The following is a 26,902-nucleotide window of genomic DNA, read 5'->3' as shown; positions in this document are numbered from 1 at the left end:
TGTTGAAGACCGATTTATGCGTCAGACAACATGTGTTTATGAACCTACTTTTATATTAACCTTGGTTGACAGGCTTTAAAGTGTTAAAAGGTTTGTATACAGCAGAAATGATTTGTGAAACAGGCATATCACATAGTACTCAAGACACAACCAAGCCTACTGTAAGACACATGGCTCTAGGGAGGACAACGTGTGTGACGGATGGTCAGTCCGCAACTCTGTCTGGAATAGAAGTATCTCAACAACTACTGGATGGATGACCATATCATTGTGTGCAGATGTTCATGGTACCGTGAGGGAATATCCAAATAACAATTTAAACATTTATCCTTGGGCTACTGGACATGCTGGCATGACATTTGTTTTAAACACTCACGATGAATTGTAATAACTTTAGTGATTCCTTACATTTTGATCAGGCAACATTATTAAATGACCAAAACCCTGTAACACTAATGATACATCTCTGCATGCTAACTTCAGTTATGACAAAAAACATTCTCTGATCAAAACTAATTGTAACATTATTTGTTGTTTTCATTTTTTATCCTATTAATTGTTTTAATACCTTTTTTTAAATGCTCCTTAAGTGTTGTTGGGAGAACTTGTTTTCATAAATGAGACTCTGTGTTTGGTGATACCAACTAGATTTAGCTTTGAATCCAGTAATTACTATTTTGAGTGCCTCTAACATTCATTGGACCCTTAATATACTGTAGTAGCAGTGGTTGTGTGGGAGTTCATATAGCTGTGAACCGTCGCTGCTAATCTTTTATGCAACATTATGAGGAACACTACTGAATTTGTAATCCCTCACTCCCCCTGCTCCATTCCCACACCGAAGCTTAGAATCAATATCTGTTAACTAATATGACCTCGCCGAATCTCTCTGCATGTGTCTGCTCTGCATTTATGCTTTTTGTGGCTGTGTGGGTGTGTTTGTGTGTCAGTAATGAATATCAGTTAGCAGTGGTAACCTTTGCGCTCTGCTATGAATTTGTGAATAGAATATTATTGATTACTGTTCAATACAAGCAGTCTGACGAGAATACAAATGTTTTTGAACTCAGGGTTTTTCTGTCCGTCTCCCTCTCCACCAATCTCCCTGGCCCTTTGTCTGTCGACGTTTTATAGCTCATTGTCCAGAATCATATTATTATTGTGTCTTTATCATTTTTACACGCTGGACATTAAATCAATACTTCTGAGCAACTCGCAATGACAGGGCAAAAAAAAGGATGCGTTCTTAAAATGTGAGTTTAAACATCACGTTATGCATTCTGTGACTTGCTATGTGTGTGTGTCTTTCTATCTAGGCTTGTATTGCACCTGGAGAGAGACCTGCGCAAAGCCACTCCCCTCAGAGAGAACCCCATCCAATCAGGATACCTCACTCAGTGTCTGGATTTACTGATTGTATATCTAGGAAGCACTGCCTCATTGATACTGGGTATAGACACACACACACAAACACACTACTATCAATTTACTCAACATTCACAAATCCATTTTTTCAGATGTATTTTTCTCATTTTAAAAATAATTAAAAAGTAAGTCCCTCTTCTCTCATTGTTTTGTGTCTCCTTTTGTGTCTTGTCTCCTTTTCTCTCTCCAGAGGAAGTGTTATGTGCATTACGAGGTGTGATCGGGAGGAGACATCCAACTACAGCTCAGAGCAAGAAGTTAAAACCCACTTTGCCTTCAATGTCTGTGGTGCTGGAACTTCTTTCATCGCAGGTATCTTGGACATAAAGGAGTTTTCTTCATTGTTTAATTGTAATGTTCATGTTTAGTGCCTGCAAAGTACCAACGTATAATTACTCATAGATAACCAGTACCCATCCTCAGTGTTAAACCTAGTATTTTGTCTCAAAAAGTAAAATATTGCATTGTCAATATACTGTTTTACCTGTTGTTTTGTTATGTGGGCCTGTAAATAAACACAGTATATGGGATGATGTGCTTGGTTTAGATAGATACACCTGGCTAAAGAAGGTGCTGTGGCACTGCACATTGTTACACAGTTTGGGTTCCAAAAGACTCAAAGAAAAACAATGAACCTTTTTCTTTTTTACTGCTCTTCACATTATCATCCTATTATTCACCCCGTCCCTGTTTGCATGTGTGACTGACTCTCTGTCCTCCTGCAGGTCTTTCGATGTCAAATTGTAACTGAAGAGTTCATAACTCAAACTGGATTGCTGCTGGTATGTGTCTGGTTCTTTAGTATTATGTTAGATAAGGACATCATGACTTTATCTTTTATTGTTTTAACACTGAAATCAAGAGTTATTCCATTTGACACATTTGACATGTTGGAGCCAATAACAGCACATAATGATCAGTAAATGTCTGAAAAAAGTCATTTCTACCCTCTCTCTTTCTCACAGAACTATATCGCCTCCATAGAGTCCAATGAAACCAATCTGGCCAGTTCTTTGGGTAAGCTAGCTTCTCTATTACTAAATTAGCATGTCGGTTAAGAGTCTACAATATTTTTACTTTGATGAAACTATATTACTATGCAACCATTTTCATGTTTCCTGGATTAAGTTATGCTTTAATGATCATTATTACCTTTTTTCCCTTTTGGAACCAACATTTTACTGAATAAAGCAGCTTGTCGTAAAAACAACATTACATATTTCTTTAGCTTAAAGTTCAGTGAAGGCCCTACTTACACACTCACAAGTTGTCTTTGGAACATAAGATGAAAAATATCAATATGTAAGAGAAGTTAAGCCTTGGAGATACAGATGGCATGAGTTCTAAAGCGTATGCACAAGGTGAGTTGCGGAGTGCAGGGTCATCCATAGTTCACTCTCCTGGAGAAGCTGAATATCAACCACCCTCCGCACTGGGTCATCCCCCTTTATTATGAAGCAGATGGTTCAGAATGATGTTCAATTCTCTGTTCAGGCGTAGCTGTATGTGAGGAGTTGATTAGGACATCTCTGTCCATTGTGGAAGTCCTGAGTCAGCACCATGCTCTGATCACTCCACATCATTCTGCTGTTGTAAGTATGCATGCAATCAAATATGCAACTTGCTTCCTGCCTGTCTACCTGCTTCAGCCCTGACTGTGTGTGTGTGTGTGTGTGTGTGTGTGTGTGTGTGTGTGTGTGTGTGTGTGTGTGTGTGTGTGTGTGTGGATACCTCTCTTTCTGTCTGACTGACTGTGTGCAGAGACTTTATTAAAGAAATAAAGGATGACACGAACAGTCATTATCCCGCAACCATCAGATTTCTACTATCCATTTTTTATTGTTTACTACTTTAGAAAAACACAAGTAATACATTGCTTTGCTTTTATAAGACAGCTTGCACAGAAAAAGTGAGGCCAATAAGAATGGTCAGGTTTAAGAGTCTTTATTAATATCGCCAGTATTTGTCCATTTCATATAGTGCCCCAGGTTTTATATTCAGCACGTATCTTCCAGTGTATCAAACCTGGCTATTAGTGGTCAGAGGACAGAGGGTCTCCTTGTGTGCTATTAGGCAAGACACTAATCAACTATTGAACCAACGGAGCCTCATTCTAAACGTGTCTAAGAGTGTGTGTGTGTGTGCACGTACGTGAATGTGCATGCGATAGGACGAAGAATATTGACATATTGAAGTAGAAAGCAGCAGGAAGCAGACAGGATGGGGAGAAATAAAATAAAAGAGATGAGGAATAGAGAATAGGAGCAGAGAGGAGGTTTGCTGCTACTGATAGTCAATAACACAGGAAGACACTTTAATTACCGACAGCCAGCTCAGATTAACTTGTAATGCCCGCTGGGCAAGGACACACAGTGCTGTTTGAGTTACTTTACCTCTTAGAATACTTAATACAAAGTAAAGTTTGCAGGAAAGTTGGCCAACAGAACCAGAACTTTATTTGTGCTTTAGTCATCTTAAAAAGTTAAACATTTTAGCTATGTAAGCACTGCCAAATTATATCAAGTAGTGATGGAGAGCAATTAACTGAGTGTCCCAGTTGATAGTCAAATTAATGTAGGGGCTACAAGCTGTCCAGTGGTTGCATTTGCATTACTCTTAAACAATATCAAATTGAGTTGATTAACAACGTTGATCAATAATATTTCAATTTGTTGCTTTGGGTAAACCACCATCCTCTTTTTAGTGTTGTTTGCGGCATTATCAATCATTCAGCCTTCTAGTAAGGCCAATAAATACTGAGCATCTTCATACACTTCTGTCTCTTTTTAGGAGCTGCATGCTAACCATAGCATATGTGTTGTTGAATGAATGGTAAACAGTAGCTTCAGCACAGCAGGTATATTGGAAAAAGAATCAAACTATGGTTGTATTGACTGCAGTGAATACGGTCTTCTTTGGCAGCTTTTGTGCATGTAAAATAGGTAGATGAGGTTACTAGGTGACTTGGTAAGAGAGCTAAAACATAAAATGGGGACAAGAAAGGATTTCAGACATGTCACACACACACACACACACACACACACACACACACACACACACACACACACACACACACACACACACACACACACACACAGTCTTTTGATGGTTGTTATATTAATACACATCATTAAGTGGTGGACAACATCCTTTGTAGTTTCCTCGCTCTGGCTTTCAATGAAATGACCTCTCACTCAGCATTAGTGTTGTTTCTATGGTAATATAAGTAATCATGCAAATTCATGCAATACAGATACATGTCTATATTAGGAATTGAGAAAGTTCATTTATGTGTTTGTGTGTATGCACGTTTGTGTGTGTGTGTGTGTTTTAAATGGATCATACAACATTGCATTTCCATGGTAATGTGATCCTCTGTGTGTGGTCTGTGTGGACGATGCCCACTGAATTAATACAGTGAAGTGTCTTTTATTCAGTTTAATCAAAAAAGACGTCCTGTTTTCAGATGTGCCGTATATTAAGTAGTTTTTCAGTGGAAAGGCGGAAATTGCTCTCCCCCCTTCAATGAAAGGACACAGGACAATATTGAACTGTTGCTAATATATATTTAGATTCTGTTCAGCAGTGAGTTTCTAAAGTTTATTTCTGCTGCTACAGTATTTCACCCAGTTTTGGCCTGAGTTTTTTCATGTCCGTTGCACAGACATTATCTGCAGATGAACTTATTTAACACAACATAATAATTGTGCAAAATCCTAAGATTGTTTTGCCACTGAGTAATCAGCTTTTTACAAGGCTTCCTGGTCGCAATGCTGTGTTACAGGTGTAAACAAATATGTGTCTGTCTATTTACCTCTCTTGAAGGTTGTGGATGCCATCCTGCCTCCTCTGACAACACTGGCTTTCAGCAGAAATGGTAAGAGAGATGGAAGGGCATTTTGGACAGGGGAGAGAGAATAGAGAGAGTGAAAAGATGTGGAAATTGAAGCAAATGTCAGAGAGAGGGAGGAAGAAAAGTGAACAGAGGAAATGGCAAATTGGAAAGAGTAGGAAATAAGAGATAGGGGCATTAGTCAGAATGGTTAATGCACAAACCACTCTACTGCCAGTGTCTCATGCCACACTATTTAGTTTAATATTAAAGAGCGTACAATATTGAGTTATGCTCTGAATGTAAGAATGTATATATAACTACTCTATATCGTAATGAATATGTATACAGACTTTCCCATTTGACTTGTTTGACGTGTAATTTATCGTTGTTCTAAACACTTCTTTATTCCATGTGAATAATATCTTTCTCCGTGTGTGCTCCAGTGGAGTGGTCTGTGTTTGTTTTGAGGGTGCTCTCCGAACTCAGTCTTGTCCTGCTGGTCCAGGGGAGGGATGGAACAGAAGGAGAGGAGGAGACAGAGAAAAAGCAAAAAGGAACAGAGGAAAGAGGAAATCATGCTGGAAGCTCCTATAATCAATTCTTTGCTCTGGTCACTAAATCCCTGCTTCCAAGGTTTGTCAGACTCTTTCTAAAAATCTCTTTTATACTGTCACTGTATCTCTCCGTCCCTCCATTTTGTTTCTGTAAGAACAAAAAAGCATTGTAGGTTTTTTAAATGGCAGCTTAACATCAATACAAGGTAACCAATCAGATGTTGATACTTTAGGAATAAGTCCAAAAGACCAAAATCAAAATCATTTGATGTCAGTGGTATTGTTATTGAATATGTTTCTCGATATTAAAACAACACTTCCTTTAACCCCTGTTTCAAGTCCTACCTTGTCCTATGCTTAAGCAGCTAGCACTCTTTCAAGGAAATACTATCCAACCATCTTTCTGATGAATAACTGATATTTTGGGGGAGTTACAATCTTGTTATGAATACTAGTGTCCTTCCATCATATCATATCATCGTTCATATCACATCCTTTTAATTGTCAAACACATTGAAAAGCATTTTTTTTACGAGTGTAAGCCTCAAACAACAGTGCATTCGGCTGAGAGCAGTTTGTAGAAGTTCATGACAGAGTAACAAAAATGGAAAATAGAAGTTGACATTTGTGCTACGTTTCTCTCACTTTACTTCCAACCCTCTATGTTGAGCTATACAGTCTCCTCCTATACCATTACTATTCATATCTTCCCTTTTTTTAAGCGTGACTCTTTCTCAGTGTTGCCTCATGTGTTACCTTTTGTTCACCTTTATTTCATTTCTCCTTCTCACACTCGCATCTCTCCTCTTGCCTCTCAACTTCTCTCCTCTTCTCCTCTTCCCATATGTCTTTTTTCTCTCCTCGTCTCCTATTGTAACTCCACTTCTACCCTCCCCCTCCTCCCCATCCCTCTCTCCAGAGCGTTTCCAGTTTCCACTCAGTTACTAATGATTAGAACAGTACATTTATTATTTACACCATGAAAGCCAAATGTTGTTCTCATGCGTGTTTGTGTAGGTACGAGACTCTTCTTCGAGCAGCAGAGCCTATCCCACTCTACGCACTCAAACTGCTGGTATCGATGACTGAACACAGCACGCACATATGCAGGTACTGCACACACACACACACACACACACACACACACACACACACACACACACACACACACACACACACACACACACACACACACACACACACACACACACACACACACACACACACACTCACACTCAAACAAGACGTACTGGCGATGATGCAGGGCTTATCTATATGTAGATACTATGGTAGATAACAACAAAAATGAACACATTTTACGGTGATTTAATTGTAATACACGTTTCAAAATGGGGCAGAAATAACTACATAATGATAGCGGTCAGTAGAAACCATGAATTAATGCTTTGAAATGTGCTTACAAGACGACAGTCGAAAAACATTTAAAATGCGTGTTTTTTTAATGGAGATCGGATCGATCCGGCTAAGCTACCGTTGAAGCTGCTCTGTCCACACTCACAGCAATTCCAGACAGACATAAATATACAAGAGACTGTATTTGCCATGCCAGACAGTCATTTATAACTTTTCTCCAGTTTCTGAACAGATATAAGGAGCCGTGTGCCGTTGCCCAGAGCCAACGGCTCCTGTTTTGGTTTTCTGATTCACGATCAGTGATATCAGTCAGAGATTCTCAAAGCTGATTGGCTTTTGACTCTCGCAAATGATGCGAATCTCGCCAATGTCATCATTCGCGCCACATCGTTTGTTTCTCTGCAGTTACTTTGAATGATGTTAAACGCATTGCAACGCAATGTGTGCGGAATGAGCATATGTTTAGGTGCGGGGCATCACTAAGCGGTTCACCAATCACAACAGAGCAGGCCATATAACCAATCGGGCAAATATGAAATAAAATACAAATATTAAACTGGACAATAAGGAAAATAGGGCCGCTTTAACATACTTTATTCTTTCTTATAGTAACTGAACTTTTGTGAAAATGTTTTTGTAAACTTGAGATATTTTTGACTCTTCTGGTTCTGGCCAAGACTGAGCTGTGGTCATTTAAAAGTGTGTTGCAGTCCTGGCAGGCGCACACACACAGCCACATTTTAGGCACTTGTAATTTTTTAATGCCAAGGCCGGTTATTCCCAGTTCAGCTGTGTAAACCATTACTCACTGAATTGTATTCACAACGACGCACAGGCAGACACATGGATTCATGCACAAACACATTTTCATCCCATCTTGAGGCCAGTGTTTTCTACTTGAGTAATGGGTTTAGCTGCACGCATAAAGTGCTGTATCCTTTGAGATGTGACATATTGTGTTGATACTTCTTTGCACACTATCTTTAGATCAACAACCATAATTATTGCTGGCATAAAATCCACTACCGCATAGCGTCAAAGTAATGTTGCTATACATGAATTCAAAAAACATGTCTTGGGGAAGCAGTCAGTTGATGGGTTTTCTGGTTTGGTTGCACAGAGAATCTGCTGATCCTTATTCTAACCATGAGATGGTCCGCCTGTGTGTGCAAATGTGCGTGTGGGCATGCGTCTTACTGGTGCTTGCATTGATCTACGTGGGTCTGATAGATGTGTTCTAACAGCAGCTGTCAGTACATCTTGATTCTCTGGTCATCTGGCTTCTATTTTAGCTTTTGACTGACAAGGAAGGTGAGGGTAAAAACGGGGGCATAGAGAAAGAGAGAAGTGAATGTATGCTTGGGAGTAAGGATAGATGAAGAAAGTAAGAAATAAATAGACAAGGAGATTCAGTTGGGAAGGAGAGAAAATGTTAACAAAAGGTGAAAGACGAGTATTGAATAGTATGAAGTGTGAATCAACATCATCACTTCCTAGCGCTTAAGAAGCACGGACAACGGTGCCGTTTTATCGACACTTCTATATTAATCGTTCATTACTAAGTATTCATTTTCAACCTTGATAGTTAACCTTCTGTTTCGTCCTTCCCCTTCATTTTGTCCCCTCTTCCATCCACTTATTTTATCTACTTCAGCATTACTAACTCAACAAACCTCTTATCACTATAATTCCACTTCCCCTCCATCTCTTCACACCATCCTTGGGTTCAAAGGTCACCCTTATATCTGAATTCGCCCCTACTTCTCTTATCAGTAATGTTCCGCCCATCTCGTCTCCATCCTTCCCTTCCTCCACCTCTCCTCATTCCCTTATTTCCTTGACAGAAGTCGAGTGACGTGAACTTTTCAAATTGGTGTCAGCACTCTCCTCTCTACATCTCTGTTTTCTCTCACTCATTTCCCTCTGACATTATTAACAATATTTCACATTCTCCCTCTTCCTCCCTCGTTCTTTCTCGCACCATCTGTAATTTATGAACATTAGTCCTCGTTTCTCTCTTTCCCTGTGCCCTCTCTCCACAACTCTCCCTCCATCACCCCGCGGTTATACAATCAGAAATTAAATTGCCTGGGTCTTGGTTAGATAAGTGTGGCTATGAAGCCAGCCGAGCGGTAATTAGATGGTAAATTGGGGACATTAGCGTTGTGAAGGCAGCCTGCTGTTTCTCTCTGCATTATCACAGCCCAGACACACCTTCAAACAACTACATTTACTGTGACCTTTAGCCAAAGTGTGTGTGTGTGTGTGTGTGTGTGTGTGTGTGTGTGTGTGTGTGTGTGTGTGTGTGTGTGTGTGTGTGTGTGTGTGTGTGTGTGTGTGTGTGTTCAAGTATGTTTTAAAGTCCCCATACATACTGTCTGTCTTTGTACCAAATGTGTGGATGTGGCCTTTTCACACATGCCATGCTGAATCAACCAAGTATCAACTTATATTTTCTCTAAAATACATTGGATTGCTATTGTATTGTGATTGTGGAATATTCACTACAACTCACATTACTTGCCCATGTGATTTTCTTTTTTTTAATCAGTTAAAAGCTTGCAAAACCATGACTTCATCAAATTACCATAGTGATTTGGACACCCAAGTTTCTCTAAGCAAGAGGAAAGTGGAATCATTATGTGTTTAAAACACGGAGGTGGTCGTTTGCACACACATAGTCTTTAAATGCAACAAACTGTTTTACTGGGCTGCTTTCTGTTGTGAATAAATGCATGACAACATATTACAAAAATTATAAAGAATATACTTAAAACTATAAAGAAACTTATGAATTTGCGTCATTTGGGAACATTTGACAACGCTCTCGGAAAGAATGTTGTAGTGACTGAAACTTCCAAATGCTAAGATCATTTATCTCTTCACTTGAAATAGCAAGGTCTACTATTCTCTTTCAATATCATCACAGACAAAGCTTTAGAGAGCTACACGTGTAGCTCACTGAGAATAATATGACAAGGACAGCAGAGGTTAATCTAACTTCATTGTTGTCTCTAATGTGAGGTTTGGTTTAGGCGGTCTGTTGTGCTACGGGTTGCTCAATGTCTGGTGTTGTGCAGTGTGTCTGTTGATACATGGCTTGTCGTTTAAAAGTGGTCCAGTTTATCATGTCGTGCTGGCCTGGCCTGTCCTGTCATCTCTCAGCCTGTCACCTTCCTAATGGGAGGCCATCCGTCATCCACAAACACAAGCTAATGCTGTCTACTTGTATGAACTCCTGTCTGGAGATCAGGTCTGGACACAATCCCTTTCACACATGTAGCGCACATCAGGAGATTGTCCGTGTGAGAAGCATTCTCACTTACTGAAAATACTTCCATTGCTTCAGGCAAGGGGTTGGCGCTTGCAAAGAGCGTGCATGACATGACACAGATTACATCGCATTATCAGAGTTCGGTCATAAACAACCAAATGTCTTTCCCGTCCTTGAATGTGCATTGGCCCTCTCTTGTCTTTGAATTTGTCTGTGCAGGTCTCTTCAGACTATTTGTTGGCATTTTTGTGAAAATGACCTACTTCTTCACTCTTGGATGTTCGTTTTCCTTTGGTTTTATGCCAGCAGAAATTGAAATGTCATAAACATGACCACTTGCTCGCCTTGAATGTCCCCTTTATGGATGATGGACGAAGTAGGGAGGAAGATGTTTTAATGCATTTGGAAACTGTCAGATCAGTTATGGTCCGACTAAAGAATCAGGCGTAAAACAAAGAAATGAAGACTCATCAACATAACATACAGTATCTGGCTAGCGCCAAAAAATTGTTAATAAAACAATTCTAAAGTAGAAGCTGTTTTCTTTTGCTTCAATATTTGATATGACTCCCTGAAAACTAGCACTTGGTCAAATGAATCGCAGTTTCTTTGGCAGATGCTGATAGTTTTACTCAGAAGTTGGTGTAATGGTGTGGGGAATATATTCTCAGAACACATTAAGATGAAATGACACTGGTATTGATTTCTGTGTAAAAAGTGGGTTTCAGGCAACAGCGAAAGTAATCAGATACAACAGTCAAAGGCAAAGTGGATCTCAGCCCACATATAAAACATAAAGCAAGCATCTGAAAAAAGCAAAAAGGAGTAGAAAGACACTTTAAAAGGTTTGAAGGACTTGAACTGATATTGTAATGGAACATGTAACTTTTATAAAAAAAGCCAACCTGTGATAACATCATTGTGATAACGTTGAAGAACATCACATCATTATAAGTTCCGTCTGCCAGACAAGCTATAACTCCTAGTTAAAATAAAGAGACTGATTGTTGAATCAGTGGACTGGCTTTCAGCATATTAACACTTGTCTGCTTCAGCCTGCTTTGTCCCCATTACAGTCTGAATGCTTTCTTGCTTTCCTACACAAGCCAGGTGTGTGTATATTGGTTGACACGTCTCCGACCACGCAGTAATTGGTTGCAAATCAAAGAACCTTAATCAGTAAGTAGGCAGAATGTCATTGCTAATATAGACAGCCATCTTTCTTCTACTCACACACCTTTCTTTCTTTTCAATGAGGATTCAACCACATCTCCTTTTATTCTCACTTCTATCCATTCTTCTGTCCTACTGTACATCTATTCTCTGCCTAAATCTTCTCCCCTGTTCTCTTAACTCTCATCTCCTCTTTCTATGTCCTTTCCTTTCCTCTTTTACCCCCTTTCACTTTATCTGTTCTCATCCCTTCTCCTCTTTTTATTTCTCTTCTCCCCAATTCCACTGGCACCACGCAGCAGTCGTTGTAGCGGAACTCCATCCTTAATGAAGATGAAACAGCCCAGTGTGTGCGCACGAACATTGCAGTGAATTGCCTCCAAATTAAATAAATGTCTTGCCCCTCGTTTTTCCACCTCTGCTCCAATTAATGTGTATTTTTCTCTTCCCTTTTCAGCTTCATCAAACACAGTAGGATCTTACCAGCAGCATTTCAACTCATTATGGTAAGAGACCAATTTCACCGAATCAATTCATCTATATTCTCAGCCAATCAGCAATTCCCTTGGTCATGCAGTCAGTCAATCAGTCGAGTCTTACAATCAGCTATTCAAACTCTGTTATCACATCTGTTTCCTTTTTTGGCAATTTTCCTTTGCATTTTATTACAGCTCAATTGTATTCTGTCTCCTTCCTCTCTTACCCGCTCCAACCTAACCCTTATAGACCAAGTTATGTAAATGAGTCTTGAGTGGTGTTGACCTATTAGAGGGCTGGTGTAATTGACTGGCAGGTCATCCACAGAGAGCAGGAAGGGTTAATAGAGTGAGAATTTGGACTCTACTATTAAGATACCACATACACGCATGCACGCAGACACGCAGCACTTGCCTGTTATCAGCCAAGCATAACAACGTTTCCAGTAAACAATTTATTTCACCTGACCCTTTTTGCATACGCACAATCTAATGAACACAGAAGCAGTGCGATCTGTTTTCAGCGAACCGAAACACTTGTACTGCAGCAAACAATTTCAGTTTACACACACACACACACACGCACGCACGCACACACAAACTCTAAATAATCAGTGTTCTGCATGGCTGCCTGTCCAGCCCTGAATAGCTGATGCAGAATGTTAAACACTGTAATCCAACAGCCTGATTAACTCCTCTCCTGATTGTTTACTCCCGTCTGAACTGGTCATGTCAGGATCCATTAGTGCCGTCTGTAAAGCTCACCTTGGATTGATTTATGCTGCCTGAAACTCTGTGATGTGGATTGATTACACCTGCCACTGGCGATCACACTTGTCATGGAGAAACTCACCTAATTGTATTTGTCTACATGATAAAGTAGTTTCTACTCCAGACATGAAAGGATGTCAGGAAACCGGAACGCCCATGTTTCTCTGACTGTTTGGTTGTCGTGCCTGAGGAGGCAGAGACTCATCACAGTGGGTTGCAGTTAAATACTTTTACAAATCCTGCCTGACTTTTACAGTACATTCTGTAGATCCACCACCAAAACATGCTCAATGCTCTCTGAGTAAAGGTGCTGGACCATGAGTCACTAAGTTAAAATTCGCTTTGGTTTCCTCGTTGATCCCTGTCACGTTTACGCTTTCAGGGATGAACACGATAGTCCTTTCACGGCTCATTAGTCCATAGAGATCAAAATAAATGAGTCATTTGTTGTCACTGACAGGCAGGTTGTCCTAGGTGTGAATTGATGTCATTGCCTTCAGCCTCAGGCTACTGCACATGATGAGTACCATTCAGGCTTATCGGCCCGTACACAGATCACACCGATGCGCACAGACCCCGCAGGCAGAGCTGGTGTGTCTGCGAGTGGATCAAATAGTGAAATGAGGACAGGAGACAGAAGGAGAAGTGGATTACTGCAGGAGGAAAGAGACAAGGTTTTGCAAGGAGGAGAAAGAAAAGAAGAGGGAGGGCAAAAAGCGAAGGAGGAGAAGGGAGAAATTGATGAGAGGGGTGGGAGGAAAGTGTAGACTACAGCCTTGCTCCTTTGTCTCTTAAAACCCAATTCATTATCAAAGGTCACAAGTAAACCCTCCTCTGATAAAGAGAATGAATTTGATCCTGTGCTGCAGTAACAATTTTCACAGTTGGCAGAATATGATTCTCAGATAAAAACATCAAATGATCTCCCAGGTGGAGATCATTTTGGCATAGGACTGTGCTTCTGGCAAACCGTTTCACAGATGTGTCTTTAAGCAACATAATGTTTCTGTATTTCTGCGATTGAGTGCCCCCACAGTTTCAGAATACAATTCACTTATACACTGCTGTGGTATATATGGACAGCTAACATGCATTTGTTATGATTACATTAGTGATAATAAAAAAACGACCAAGTCGATATATTGGTTAGCACTGCCAAACATCAAGTAAGTCAATAAGTGAGACATTGCAGGCCATCTAGTCTTACTTACTGATGGAAAAGGAAAATAGTAAGTTTTCCATTTGCATTGCGACCTAATGTTCTGAAACAGAGTCAGAGCATTACCATGGTAGCATGCTACTGGCCTCTTTCTCGTCAGTTTTGTTTTTCTTTACTTCCTCCTTCAACGTCCTCAATTTCTTTGTTCCAACCATGATGTCCAAATAGGCTGCTCAAGTTGGGACTGTTGACTGCGTGCCCAGGTCTGATGCTGTAACAAAAATGCTAGCAATGAATAAAGTTTTCCATCAGAAAACTCTGTAAATCACCAAAAGTCTAAGCATAACAGCCTGAAAACATCATAGGGAAAAGCAGAACATATTATATCCAGATAAAATGATCAAGTTTCTCCAAAATGATCTGAGTGCCTTCAAGCCTCACGCACGTTTCTCTGGATATTATATGACCCATAAAAAGTTATAGTGCAATAATGTGGTGAAATTGGTACACACAGACAGCATTATCCCTACTACAAGTCAGTGTAGCATCAAAGTAACTTTGAAGCTGTTATTTTTAGGTAAAATAGTTTCATAATGTTACTTCAATGGTAGACTTTGGAAAAACTGAAGTGTTGTTTGCAGTAGTTCAACCCTTGGAGAAATTTGCAGCAATGATGACATGTCCATCACACCGTGTCCATCTCTCTAATAAACAATGAAAGGCCTGGGCAGAAGTCCCCTGTATCACCGAACCCTGTATGAAAACACAGTACTGTGGCAAATGACTCTGTATAAGATCCCATAATCAGTTGGTCATTAGGCTACGGCTGTGTAACATAAGACGGTGCTTATTGTGAGGTGAGTTTGAAGAATTACACAAGTACATGACCAAATATTGCTTTATAGATAAATGGTGCTGACAATGCTTGGAGGTTCACTGCATATTTAAATTATATATCATGCAAAATGCACTTTGTGATGTCTTTTATAAATAAATATGTGTCCCCGGTGCGTCGGGGAACTCACGCAGTGTCAGAAAATAAAACCCTCTCTCTTTTCCTCTGTACCCAAATCTTTTAAAAACGGGTGTACAACGAGCGGATACAGATTTCCATCCGCTGTGACGTGTCCATCCGCTGTGACGTCGGCGGACCCACAGAAAGTTGCTATCAGAAGCAATGCCTGGCGTGTTTTGGACGTAATCTCGTCTTTGTTTACATTAGCAAGCTTCGCTAACACTTAGAGCTAACCTGTACTGTAGAGCACATGTGTTTTTAAAAAGCAGGAAATGAAAAAAGAACTCACCTTGTGATAAACCTGCAAGAGAAAAAGCATTTGAGCTCCATACTGTTTCAGAAATAATCCTTGACGTGGTTTAAACAGGATGGCGTTTTATCACAGCAGAATTTTACTTTATATCCTGTAGGATTCTGATCAGGCATTAGCTCCGCCTCCTCTTCTTTCTTTTTTTCAAGCTAAGGACCCAAAATCTGCCTTTCTCTAACAGAGCTGCAAAGAGGGGTTTGAGCAGTATGAGGGATGGCTACAATGGGTGATGTGTTAGGTATTTTGAAAAAAACTTCACAGACATGTTTTGTATAGGTATGGCCCTACAATATATTTTTCAAATCTAGCATGATAGGTCCAATTTAAGCTTTGACATGTTTAATATTAGAACGTAGATGTGAATTTAGACCAAGACAAACATCTACATAGAAAACCTTTAAGTGTGTATGAATCATGAGATATACAGTTGTTGTTGTTAGCTGACATTTAACCTTGTTATAATATCTCTTGCTTCTCTTTTCTGTAGGCTAACAGTAGTAACGTCACCAGTGGGAATGTCCAGAGTGCAGTGGCCTTGCTGTGTAATCTCAGTGGACACACCGTCTTGGACCTGGAGCCACTATATCAACAAGGTACATTATCTCTACATAGAGTATATGCTTGAAGAAGGGAGGATTAAACTCTCTTACACTAGTAATATTATTTCTTGGTTAAATAAGCAATTCCTATAATAGAGGCTCTTCTGTCATCGACCCTACTGCACAGTATCATTATATTGTTTCTACACTGCTAGCATCAGTTACTGTCATGGTACTTGTTGACATCTTGTTTTCCCCAGCCTGCTGTCCTACAGCACCACAAAGCTTGTTCTGGTCAACGACCTTGGATATTTGTCTGTCTCTGGGTGCATGAGGCAATGTATTCTGTCCTTCAGCTATGGTGAATTTCAATAATATTAGAATTTATTTTCAATTGCAAAGAGGGGGGGGAATCAAATCTGTGGTGCGTGTCCTCTGGGAGTGAGGAAGTTTTTTAGGAAGTCAGGTCATTTTATGCCCGTTTTATCACCCAATAGCTAATTTAGGATTAGGAGGGAGGAATAGTAAGGCACAAGGCTTAGGAATGTAGGGATGCAGCCTAGATCTAGCATTAGAGAATGAATGCAGTCAATTAAAGATTTACAAGAAAACGTTTACAAATGTGTGTGTGTGTTTTGCTGTACTCAAATGTCTACTAAGGGCTGTCTCTTTCACTTATTGTGTGACTCATTCTGTCTATCCATCATTCCTCTGCACCCCTGCCTCCCCAAAATCCTCTCCTTCTATTTCCATTGGGTCAGCAGTGGGGAGGTTCAGTAGTCAGTATCATTATCGTCCAATCAGCTCTCCTCTCAACAAGAAACTGTCAACCCAGCACTAATACTGGCCGGGCAATTAACGCTCCGCTCCTCTCCTCAATACTATCCTCTTCTATCCTGTCCTCTTCTATCCTGTCCTCTTCTATCCTCTCCTCTTTTATCATGTCCTCTTCTATCCTGTCATTTCTTCTCCTTCCTTTCCTCTCCTTTCCTCTCCTCTCCCCTCTTTCCATTTTTTCAATCCAGCTCACATCTTGCCCCATCATCTTCTCTTCTGCCATGCCTCTGTTCTCCTTTTCCCCTTCTCCCTTTCTCCCCTATCCTCTATGTTAGGCTCCTCTTGTACCTTCTTCTCCTCCTCCAATCTTCCCCCCTTCTTTTAGTCATGGTTCTTTCCGGATCAGTGTGGCAATAAAGGAGTAAAAGGGAGAGGAGGAGAGAAAAGGTGAAGGGAGGAAGCGTGTATAATTGGCTTTTTAAGGTGTGACAGAGAGAGGTGGAGGTGATGTGTGTGTGTGTGTGTGTGTGTGTGTGTGTGTGTGTGTGTGTGTGTGTGTGTGTGTGTGTGTGTGTGTGTGTGTGGGAGGAAATGAAATAGACAGTGAAGAAGAGCAAAATAGGGAGATGTTTTTATGCTACTGTGAATGTATTTATGCTTATGTCTATGTGTGAGACGTTCTGTGTGTGTGTGTGTGGGCGCCGATGGATGCAGGAGCGCCTAATATGTGTGTGTAAGAGAGAGAGAGGAGATGAGGTTTATAATTGGGCAGATTTGCCTCCAACTGAGATAATACCCCCTGGGGAATGAAGACAGAGGGAGCTAAGAGAGAACGGCAGAGATAGGGAAGGAGAACGAAACAACAGAAAGAAAAAAGAAGATGACAAAAAGCATGAGAGAGAAGAGAGAAGGAAAAAATGACACAGTCAGGAAGGCAAAAAGTGGTAAAGTAAAAAGGGAAGCAGAGAGGAAGAATGGGATATAGTGAGCGGGAACATGTGGTGCATTTGGGTGAGCCAGGGAGCAGTGACGAGAGAGGAGAAATGTGAGGTTAAAATGAGTGACAACTTGATAGAGGGAGAGACAGAGAGTCGGGAAGCAAAGGTTGACTTGATGTGGGAGTAAGAGACACTTCCTACACAATTATTATTTTATATGATTGTGGATGGTTCAGTTTTAATTTTTGAACACAGTGCAGCCTAATTTAGAGAGTCTAGCTTGTAATCTGATTATATAAGGATGTGAAGCCTAAAGTTTCTCCGCTTAGAGTGGATTTGACATTCATTTTTCCGGTGCATTAACAAGCGGACTGTGTGATTTGATAAGAAATAGACACATGTAGAGCATATCATTTAGTAGAAATTCAGCCCAACAGTTAAGTCGTGTTTGCATCCTGGTCTTGTGGTTCTGAAAAGGTCTCTGTTAGTTAAAATTGTTTGCTTGTCCTTTAATTCATTAAAGAAGTCCTCAGGGAATTATTGTGTCTTCTGAATCCTTGAGGGTCTTTGAGGTTCCTCTTCGGGTTGTTATTTCTCTTGACCTTCTGTGAAGCTCAGTGGACTTTTTGAGGTAATTGCCTCTGAGCCGGTGTTATCGTGTGTCGGTGGAACTTGCATCTACAGTATAAATTGCCATTTCAAATTGGGTTCAGTTTATTTCCCCAAACGTAAAAAAATGCTATAATGGTTCCTGCACACCGTGTCCATATGTGTCCAATCAATTATGCCCCCTAGCGTAAATTATACTATAAAGATCTGTCTTCCATATTAATGTGTTCGTATCAGTACTCAGGAGGTCATTGGAGTGTCACTTTTGCATTAAAGCAATCAATAAGAAAGTTTTGGCAGTAAATGTGGGATGTTTTTTAATCTGTCTTGAGTTTATGCTCAGCATAGATTGTATTGATACAATTCCTTGCAATCCCTGCCTACCGGACAAAATATAATGACGTATAATAAATCAAATATATCATTTAAGTACATTTTATTTTACAAAGAACAACATCCCAGTGCAAATAAGCTGTTACAGAATGTTCATATATTTAAATATGTGGTGATATTCCTTTAACCTCCCCATAATTTGGACCTGTCTGCTGCATTCGACACTGTGAATCATCAGATCCTCCTTCGCACTCTCCAAGAACTTGGAGTTTCAGGCTCTGCACTTTCCCTCCTCACCTCATACCTCAAAGACCGTACCTACAGGGTAACTTGGAGAGGGTCCGAGTCCGACCTTTGTCAATTAACTACAGGGGTCCCTCAGGGCTCCGTTCTTGGTCCCCTCCTCTTCTCCTTGTACACAAACTCGCTCGGATCAGTCATTAGCCCGCATGGTTTTTCATACCACTGCTACGCTGACGACACCCAATTCATTCTGTCCTTTCCCCGCTCAGAGACCCAGGTCGTCGCACGCATCTCTGCTTGTCTAGCTGACATCTCTGTGGATGTCTGCTCATCACCTCAAGCTCAACCTTGACAAGACTGAACTGCTTTTCCTTCCGGCAAACACAGCTACAACCCGCTGCTACAGATACACTCTTTACAACATCAGGAGGATATGTCCCCAGCTGACCCAGAAATCAGCGCAGGTTCTGGTCCAGGCTCTCGTCATCTCACGCTTAGACTACTGCAACTCCCTCCTGGCTGGTCTACCTGCATGTGCCATCCGACCTCTGCAGCTCATCCAGAATGCAGCGGCTCGTCTGGTCTTCAACCTTCCTAAATTCTCCCACACCACGCCGCTCCTCCGCTCCCTTCACTGGCTTCCGGTAACTGCTAGAATCCACTCCAAGACAATGGTACTTGCGTACCATGCTGCAAATGGATCTGGCCCTTCCTACATCCAGGACATGGTTAAACCGTACACCCCAGCACGTACACTCCGCTCTGCATCAGCCAAACAGCTGCACCCGCACTGCGAGGGGGACCCAAGTTCCCATCAGCAAAAACACGTGGGTTTGCTATCCTGGCTCCAAAATGGTGGAATGAGCTCCCCATTGAAATCAGGACAGCAGATAGCTTACACATCTTCCGGCGCAGACTGAAAACTCATCTCTTTCGACTCCACTTCGAGCGATAGAATTACTAACAAAGCACTTGTATACTAATAAAGGACTGGCTTATCTAAAGCCAGTTGAGTAGCACTTGAAATGTTTGGCTCTATGAAACCTGATGTACTTATATGATTCTGTTTTCTTCAAGTCTGTTCTTTGTTTATCGAACGCACTTATTGTAAGTCGCTTTGGATAAAAGCGTCAGCTAAATGCAATGTAATGTAATGTAATAATATTTACATAAATATCACTAATTTATGTAATTACCAACAATTAACAAGGCCCACATTTTAGGGTTTGTCTGCATCTTAAAAGTAACGAAGAGTGCAAAACCTGGGGGGGGACTTTTTTGCTTCTGGATTTAAAGCGAGTCAGGTTGTTTTATTGACCAATGCATGAATACTTAATACTAAGTGCACTACATAATAAGATGGAAATGGTCACATCAATTAGCTATAGGAAGGGACCAAAAACATGTTTACATACATTCTAGACAGCGCATTGTGAATAATAAAATATGTTTTCTATTAATATCAAGATGAAAATCAGTAAAAGAGCTGATACGAAAAAAAGTCATAGGCCTGAAAAATCAATTTGGATTTTTGTATTCATTATATACCTTGCTTAGGGTTGAAGAAGACTTACTAAAAATCAGCATACTCTGATGGGGAAAGTTACATTATTGAACCGATGTTCCCTTTTTTTAAACAAAATAAAACGTTATCCATTAATCGTATGTAACCTTCCTACTTTGCTCAGACAGTAATGCTCTGAGCCATCCTCCTGTTGATTCCCAATAGAACCCATTTCGCAGTGGTTTATAAATAGATCATACCGCAAAGCATTGTCGAATGTCTATTTTTAACCTAGTTAAAGTCCAAGCTCCAAAATAGGACAGACCTCAATGTTTTTCAGTCATAAATTCACTTTATGAAATTTACTCCAGTCTTAAAATGAACAAGTATCATTTATACATATGACTTTTTTTTAATTGACTTGTTAGTATATATCCCTCTGATCACTCTTAGTTATGTCCTCCCCCATACACATACACAGTGTAGCCATGCATACACGTCCAAACACGTCAGTCACAGTGAAACTCATTATTACATGACGCACAAAGACACTGACACTCATCCTGGGTGTGCTCCATAAACATTTGACATAAACCTGCATACAAATCTCCTCAGTAAAAGCTTTTGTGTGTACAGTCTTTCATCAAACTGACTGACAAAACCAAACCAAAAAATAAATAACTTTGCAGGCTAATCGCATATCATATAACAGCACTTGCTTTTTTGGTTCCATTCTCTGAATAAAGCCATCACAATACATGAGCTCCTCATATTACTCTCAAATTATTTTTCATAGAACACTGTCAACAGTTTGTGCTTAGTTTGGGAAACTTGTAAAAGCTGATGTTTAAAACCATTTATCCTTTCCTTTAAGTTTGTATGACTTTAGCAAAATGGCAGAGTGCATGACTAAATGAAGGGTACAGAAGGTCAAGCCTTTATTTTAAATTGGGGACTGCGATTGTCCTATTGCTTTCAGATAACTAGGCATTCAGTCAGCTGAGAACAATTGAGAAGAATAGATGGTAATAAAGACCATGGCAGTGCAGACTCTGCTTGCAGGCATTGATGCCGATGTCACATTCCTTCTGTAGTATCGATATGGATCCAGACACCTTTTTAGGGTGCGAGTGATTTGTTTATTCACGTTGTTGATATTAAATCAGTAAATGTATTTTGTTGAGCATTGCAGGTCAAATCAAGTCAAATTAGTGGCTTTGCGCAAAGAAGAATCATGCGTCATTTATGAGCAACGTCAATGACTTAATGATACAGTGGGGCAAAAAAGTATTTAGTCAGCCAGCAATTGTGCAAGTTCTCCCACTTAAAAAGATGAGAGAGGCCTGTAATTTTCATCCTAGGTATACCTCAACTATGAGAGACAAAATGAGAAAAAAGAAATCCAGAAAATCACATTGTCTGATTTTTAAAGAATTTATTTGCAAATTATGGTGTAAAATAAGTATTTGGTCAATAACAAAAGTTCATCTCAATACTTAGTTATATACCCTTTGTTGGCAATGACAGAGGTCAAATGTTTTCTGTAAGTCTTCACAAGGTTTTCACACACTGTTGCTCGTATTTTGGCCCATTCCTCCATGCAGATCTCCTCTAGAGCAGTGATGTTTTGGGGCTGTCGCTGGGCAACACGGACTTTCAACTCCCTCCAAAGATTTTCTATGGGGTTGAGATCTGGAGACTGGCTAAGCCACTCCAGGACCTTGAAATGCTTCTTACGAAGCCACTCCTTCGTTGCCCGGGCGGTGTGTTTGGGATCATTGTCATGCTGAAAGACCCAGCCACGTTTCATCTTCAATGCCCTTGCTGATGGAAGGAGGTTGTCACTCAAAATCTCACGATACATGGCCCCATTCATTCTTTCCTTTACACGGATCAGTCGTCCTGGTCCCTTTGCAGAAAAACATCCCCAAAGCATGATGTTTCCACCCCCATGTTTCACAGTAGGTATGGTGTTCTTTGGATGCAACTCAGCATTCTTTCTCCTCCAAACACGTCTAGTTGAGTTTTTACCAAAAAGTTCTATTTTGGTTTCATCTGACCATATGACATTCTCCCAATCCTCTTCTGGATCATCTAAATGCTCTCTAGCAAACTTCAGACGGGCCTGGACATGTACTGGCTTAAGCAGGGGGACACGTCTGGCACTGCAGGATTTGAGTGCCTGGCGGCGTAGTGTGTTACTGATGGTAGCCTTGGTTACTTTGGTCCCAGCTCTCTGCAGGTCATTGACTAGGTCCCCCCGTGTGGTTCTGGGATTTTTGCTCACCGTTCTTGTGATCATTTTGACCCCACGGGGTGAGATCTTGCGTGGAGCCCCAGATCGAGGGAGATTATCAGTGGTCTTGTATGTCTTCCATTTTCTAATAATTGCTCCCACAGTTGATTTCTTCACACCAAGCTGCTTACCTATTGCAGATTCAGTCTTCCCAGCCTGGTGCAGGTCTACAATTTTGTTTCTGGTGTCCTTTGACAGCTCTTTGGTCTTGGCCATAGTGGAGTTTGGAGTGTGACTGTTTGAGGTTGTGGACAGGTGTCTTTTATACTGATAACTAGTTCAAACAGGTGCCCTTAATACAGTTAACAAGTGGAGGACAGAGGAGGCTCTTAAAGAAGAAGTTACAGGTCTGTGAGAGCCAGAAATCTTGTTTGTTTTGAGGTGACCAAATACTTATTTTACCGAGGAATTTACCAATTCATTCATTAAAAATCCTACAATGTGATTTCCTGGATTCTTTCCCCCATTCTGTCTCTCATAGTTGAAGTGTACCTAGTGGGAGAACTTGCACAATTGGTGGCTGACTAAATACTTTTTTGCTCCACTGTATATATGTTCAGAAGGACAACTTCTCAATATTTGTCATCCTGATTGAAGCTCCCGCAAAATCACTCTGTCCCCCAGTTTGTCCTCACTTTACTGCTTGGATATGGATTATTCTGCCTCACTTCTCTTCAAAAGCATTGCAACAGTGGTTCGGCGGTGCGCTGTGTCTTGAAAATCTGAACATGACCAAGAAGATGTCGAGTAATCCGGGGTTAACGTGCNTTTGAGTCCCTGGCGGCGCAGTGTGTTACTGATGGTAGCCTTTGTTACTTTGGTCCCAGCTCTCTGCAGGTCAGTGACTAGGTCCCCCCGTGTGGTTCTGGGATTTTTTGCTCACCGTTCTTGTGATCATTTTGACCCCACGGGGTGAGATCTTGCGTGGAGCCCCAGATCGAGGGAGATTATCAGTGGTCTTTTATGATTAATTAATATGACTAATAATTGCTCCCACAGTTGATTTCTTCACACCAAGCTGCTTACCTATTGCAGATTCAGTCTTCCCAGCCTGGTGCAGGTCTACAATTTTGTTTCTGGTGTCCTTTGACAGCTCTTTGGTCTTGGCCATAGTGGAGTTTGGAGTGTGAATGTTTGAGGTTGTGGACAGGTGTCTTTTATACTGATAACGAGTTCAAACAGGTGCCCTTAATACAGTTAACAAGTGGAGGACAGAGGAGGCTCTTAAAGAAGAAGTTACAGGTCTGTGAGAGCCAGAAATCTTGTTTGTTTTTAGGTGACCAAATACTTATTTTCCACCATAATTTGCAAATAAATTCAGACAATGTGATTTTCTGGATTTTTTTCTTCTCATTTTGTCTCTCATAGTTGAGGTATACCTAGGAGGAAAATTACAGGCCTCTCATCTTTTTAAGTGGGAGAACTTGCACAATTGGTGGCTGACTAAATACTTTTTTGCCCCACTGTATGTGTATCAATGTAATATAACATAGTTTAGCATTTACAATAACTCTTCATCAGGTGGTTTGAGCATATGCTTTACATTTGAACGTACCGAATGAAAGACTGTTTGTTTTTGATAAATTATGCAGCTATAATGCATTGTAGACAGATTCTCAAATATCAGGAAGATTTAGAGAATTCATTTGATTGTATATCCTGTTTTTTATTTGGTAATAATGGTTTTGTATAGTGATGGCAGCTATTTTGACCAGATACAGTAATGACAGGATCATTTTAAACATATATCTAGAACAGAGTTTTCTTGTGACCAGTACTGCATTGTCGCTTCACATTATCAGCAGAAGAGGTCTGTGTTGAACATTCCAAAATAGAGCAGTCTGTATGAGGCAGCTTGACAAAGTAACAGTACATCTCACTGACAGCAGGCTAGGTTGATAGCTTTCTAGTGTCTGCAGTGTTGCCTTTTGCCTCACAAAAATAAACACACAACGTCTACATTCTAAATAAAGATCTATCGGAATAGAAAATAACACTGGGTGTGTTTTCCCCAGTGAAGACAGTCATTTAACTGTTACCTTTTGGTGCACAGGAAATTAAAACGAAGTTCAACTTTGCAGTTATTGATAGCCAAAGTACTGGCACAGTGTTTATTTATTGGAAGGCATGTGTCATGACAAACTATTCAGGGCAGAGTCAACCCAGTTTCCACTTCCAGAGATGTGCAGTGAGAACACCCCGGGGACAGGAGCGTTAATAGCTCACTACACAGATCCAGCTGCAAAATGCAAGGTATCTTTTGAGTCATGTTACATTTAATGAGCAAAAGAACATGATTTTGCACTTTAGTTAGAGCCATTTATTCATGGCTTAGAAAGGGTTGTCAGCTTTACAACCTGTTCTACATTGGACCGTTTTCTAGAGAGGGATAGAGTGAGGGAAGGAACAGAGACATGAAGAGGAGTACAAAAAGTATTTTTAGATAGCATCTGATTAGAGTTATCTGTTGTTGTTGTTGTTACCATTCTGTGGACTTTCAACACGCACAGCCCTGAGTTATGTTTAAATAGTTAAATATGGAATTCTGATATTTTTCTCTGCCGGGCAAATTGGTGACAATGAATATTGCTAATCGACTCGAGGGCGAGTGTCTCTCCCCCCCCCCCCCCCCCACAGGTATTGATTTACTGTGGAGTCGAAGCAGAGCCTGCAGCTACTGATGTTCTCAGCTCAGGCTCAGGTATGCTGTTATCCTGCATCCTAACATGCTTGTAGGAGAGAAACAAAGGTGTGTTGGGGGTTTTGGATTGTATAAGCAGAGTGGGGGTTACAATCTTTCACTTTAGCTCATATGAATTACCTATTGAGGGGATTGATCTCTAAATATGATATATCATAATGACAATGGAGGGACAGGAAGCTAAAGTGCTTAATGTTTTCCAACAGGAAGGGTATTTTGCTAGCACGATCATGTGCTTAGGGTCTGTTATGATGTTACCTCTGCAATTTATATGAGTACTTTGCTGTGTAGACTGTCACCAGAGTGTAAAATAATACGTTTTGGTATCAACAACCAAACATCTGTTTAATACTTTACCCAATGACTCTCCCTCTACTGCGCAGGCCTGATAGAGGTGGTGGTGAGCACCTTCCCAGAGGCTGCACTAATACACCTGGACGTAGAAGGGAATGCTGAGAGGAAGGTCAGCCATCATGTGTTACCAGCTCTTCTGGAACTGCTTCACAACATCCTGAAACAATTGTCTGCTGTTGTCCGCTCCGCACTGCAGGTACGATCACTGAAACTTTGGCTTTTTGAGTAACTCCACAAACTAAATGGCAGCCTCTTCACCTCGTTCTCTCAAATTCTAGCATTTAAAGAAGGAGAATTCATGGAGGAGGCGCCAAAATGGCCAATATTTGTATTATTACTTAACTACAAATAAATGTGAATAGATGATCAGCTCTGTGGCTTTCTGCTGCATGTACTAACTGAAAATGTGTCTACGGAGCAAAGATCAATATTTGGCTACTATTCCTACTAGTTACAAACCAAAATTCTTTATATTATAAACTTACACAAATCCCTTTATTATCATAGTCCTTGAAGATTAAAACTTGAAAGAGCCAAAAATACTTGTTTTATTTGTTTATATTTTAATATTATTTTCAAACGAGTGTTTGCTTGTGTGTCATTTTTAGTTTAGCTTCATCACATTACATTGGTCCTTTTAGGCTGGTGTTTTTCAAACATTGATTCACCACTATTGACCAATTTCATCTCTGCTTAGCACAGAATCACTAAGTCCCCAAAGGTGTGTGTGTGTGTGTGTGTGTGTGTGTGTGTGTGTGTGTGTGTGTGTGTGTGTGTGTGTGTGTGTGTGTGTGTGTGTGTGTGTGCTCTTCTCCATTGATGTGTGAAGTGGAAGCTAGCAGGTTTGAGCAACTGCAATATTGGAGTCGTGGACTCAGGAGAAAGCGGATGAGGTCCCAGAGTCCCTGACACACACACACACACACACACACACACACACACACACACACACTCACACTCACAGGCATACTCAGAGGGGCCTGTCTGGCTATGTCCCTGCGGCCTCATTATCACCACTGGCTTTGTCCTCAGCTTGCCTCCCTACACACACACTAACTCACACACACACACACACACACACACACACACACACACACACACACACACACACACACACACACACACACACACACACACACACACACACACACACACACACACACACACACACACACACACACACACAAACACACACTCTCTCTCTCAAACACAGACAGACACACACACACGCACACACACACA

General features: G+C 40.7%; 1 protein-coding gene across 1 annotated transcript in view; it reads left to right on the top strand.

Annotated features, from left to right (window-relative positions):
- LOC104943585 (serine/threonine-protein kinase ULK4-like) overlaps positions 1-25,856 on the top strand; it is a gene marked incomplete at its 3' end in the record, with an annotated part of 39,973 nt that extends 14,117 nt beyond the window's left edge. The window contains exons 5-15 of the mRNA XM_010769036.1: positions 1,317-1,450; positions 1,616-1,737; positions 2,151-2,207; positions 2,391-2,442; positions 2,920-3,017; positions 5,251-5,302; positions 5,704-5,893; positions 6,832-6,924; positions 12,093-12,141; positions 15,854-15,959; positions 25,690-25,856. Coding sequence (XP_010767338.1) covers positions 1,317-1,450; positions 1,616-1,737; positions 2,151-2,207; positions 2,391-2,442; positions 2,920-3,017; positions 5,251-5,302; positions 5,704-5,893; positions 6,832-6,924; positions 12,093-12,141; positions 15,854-15,959; positions 25,690-25,856 — 1,120 coding nt within the window. The remainder of the gene's footprint in view (positions 1-1,316; positions 1,451-1,615; positions 1,738-2,150; positions 2,208-2,390; positions 2,443-2,919; positions 3,018-5,250; positions 5,303-5,703; positions 5,894-6,831; positions 6,925-12,092; positions 12,142-15,853; positions 15,960-25,689) is intronic.
- Positions 25,857-26,902: the final 1,046 nt, after the last annotated feature.

This window comes from Notothenia coriiceps, unplaced genomic scaffold, assembly GCF_000735185.1.
Source record: "Notothenia coriiceps isolate Sejong01 unplaced genomic scaffold, NC01 NC01_scaffold00006294, whole genome shotgun sequence".
NCBI classification, from domain to species: Eukaryota; Metazoa; Chordata; class Actinopteri; order Perciformes; family Nototheniidae; genus Notothenia; species Notothenia coriiceps.
Note: the sequence above shows the minus strand (reverse complement) of the source record. Positions and strands in the feature narration are given on the sequence as shown.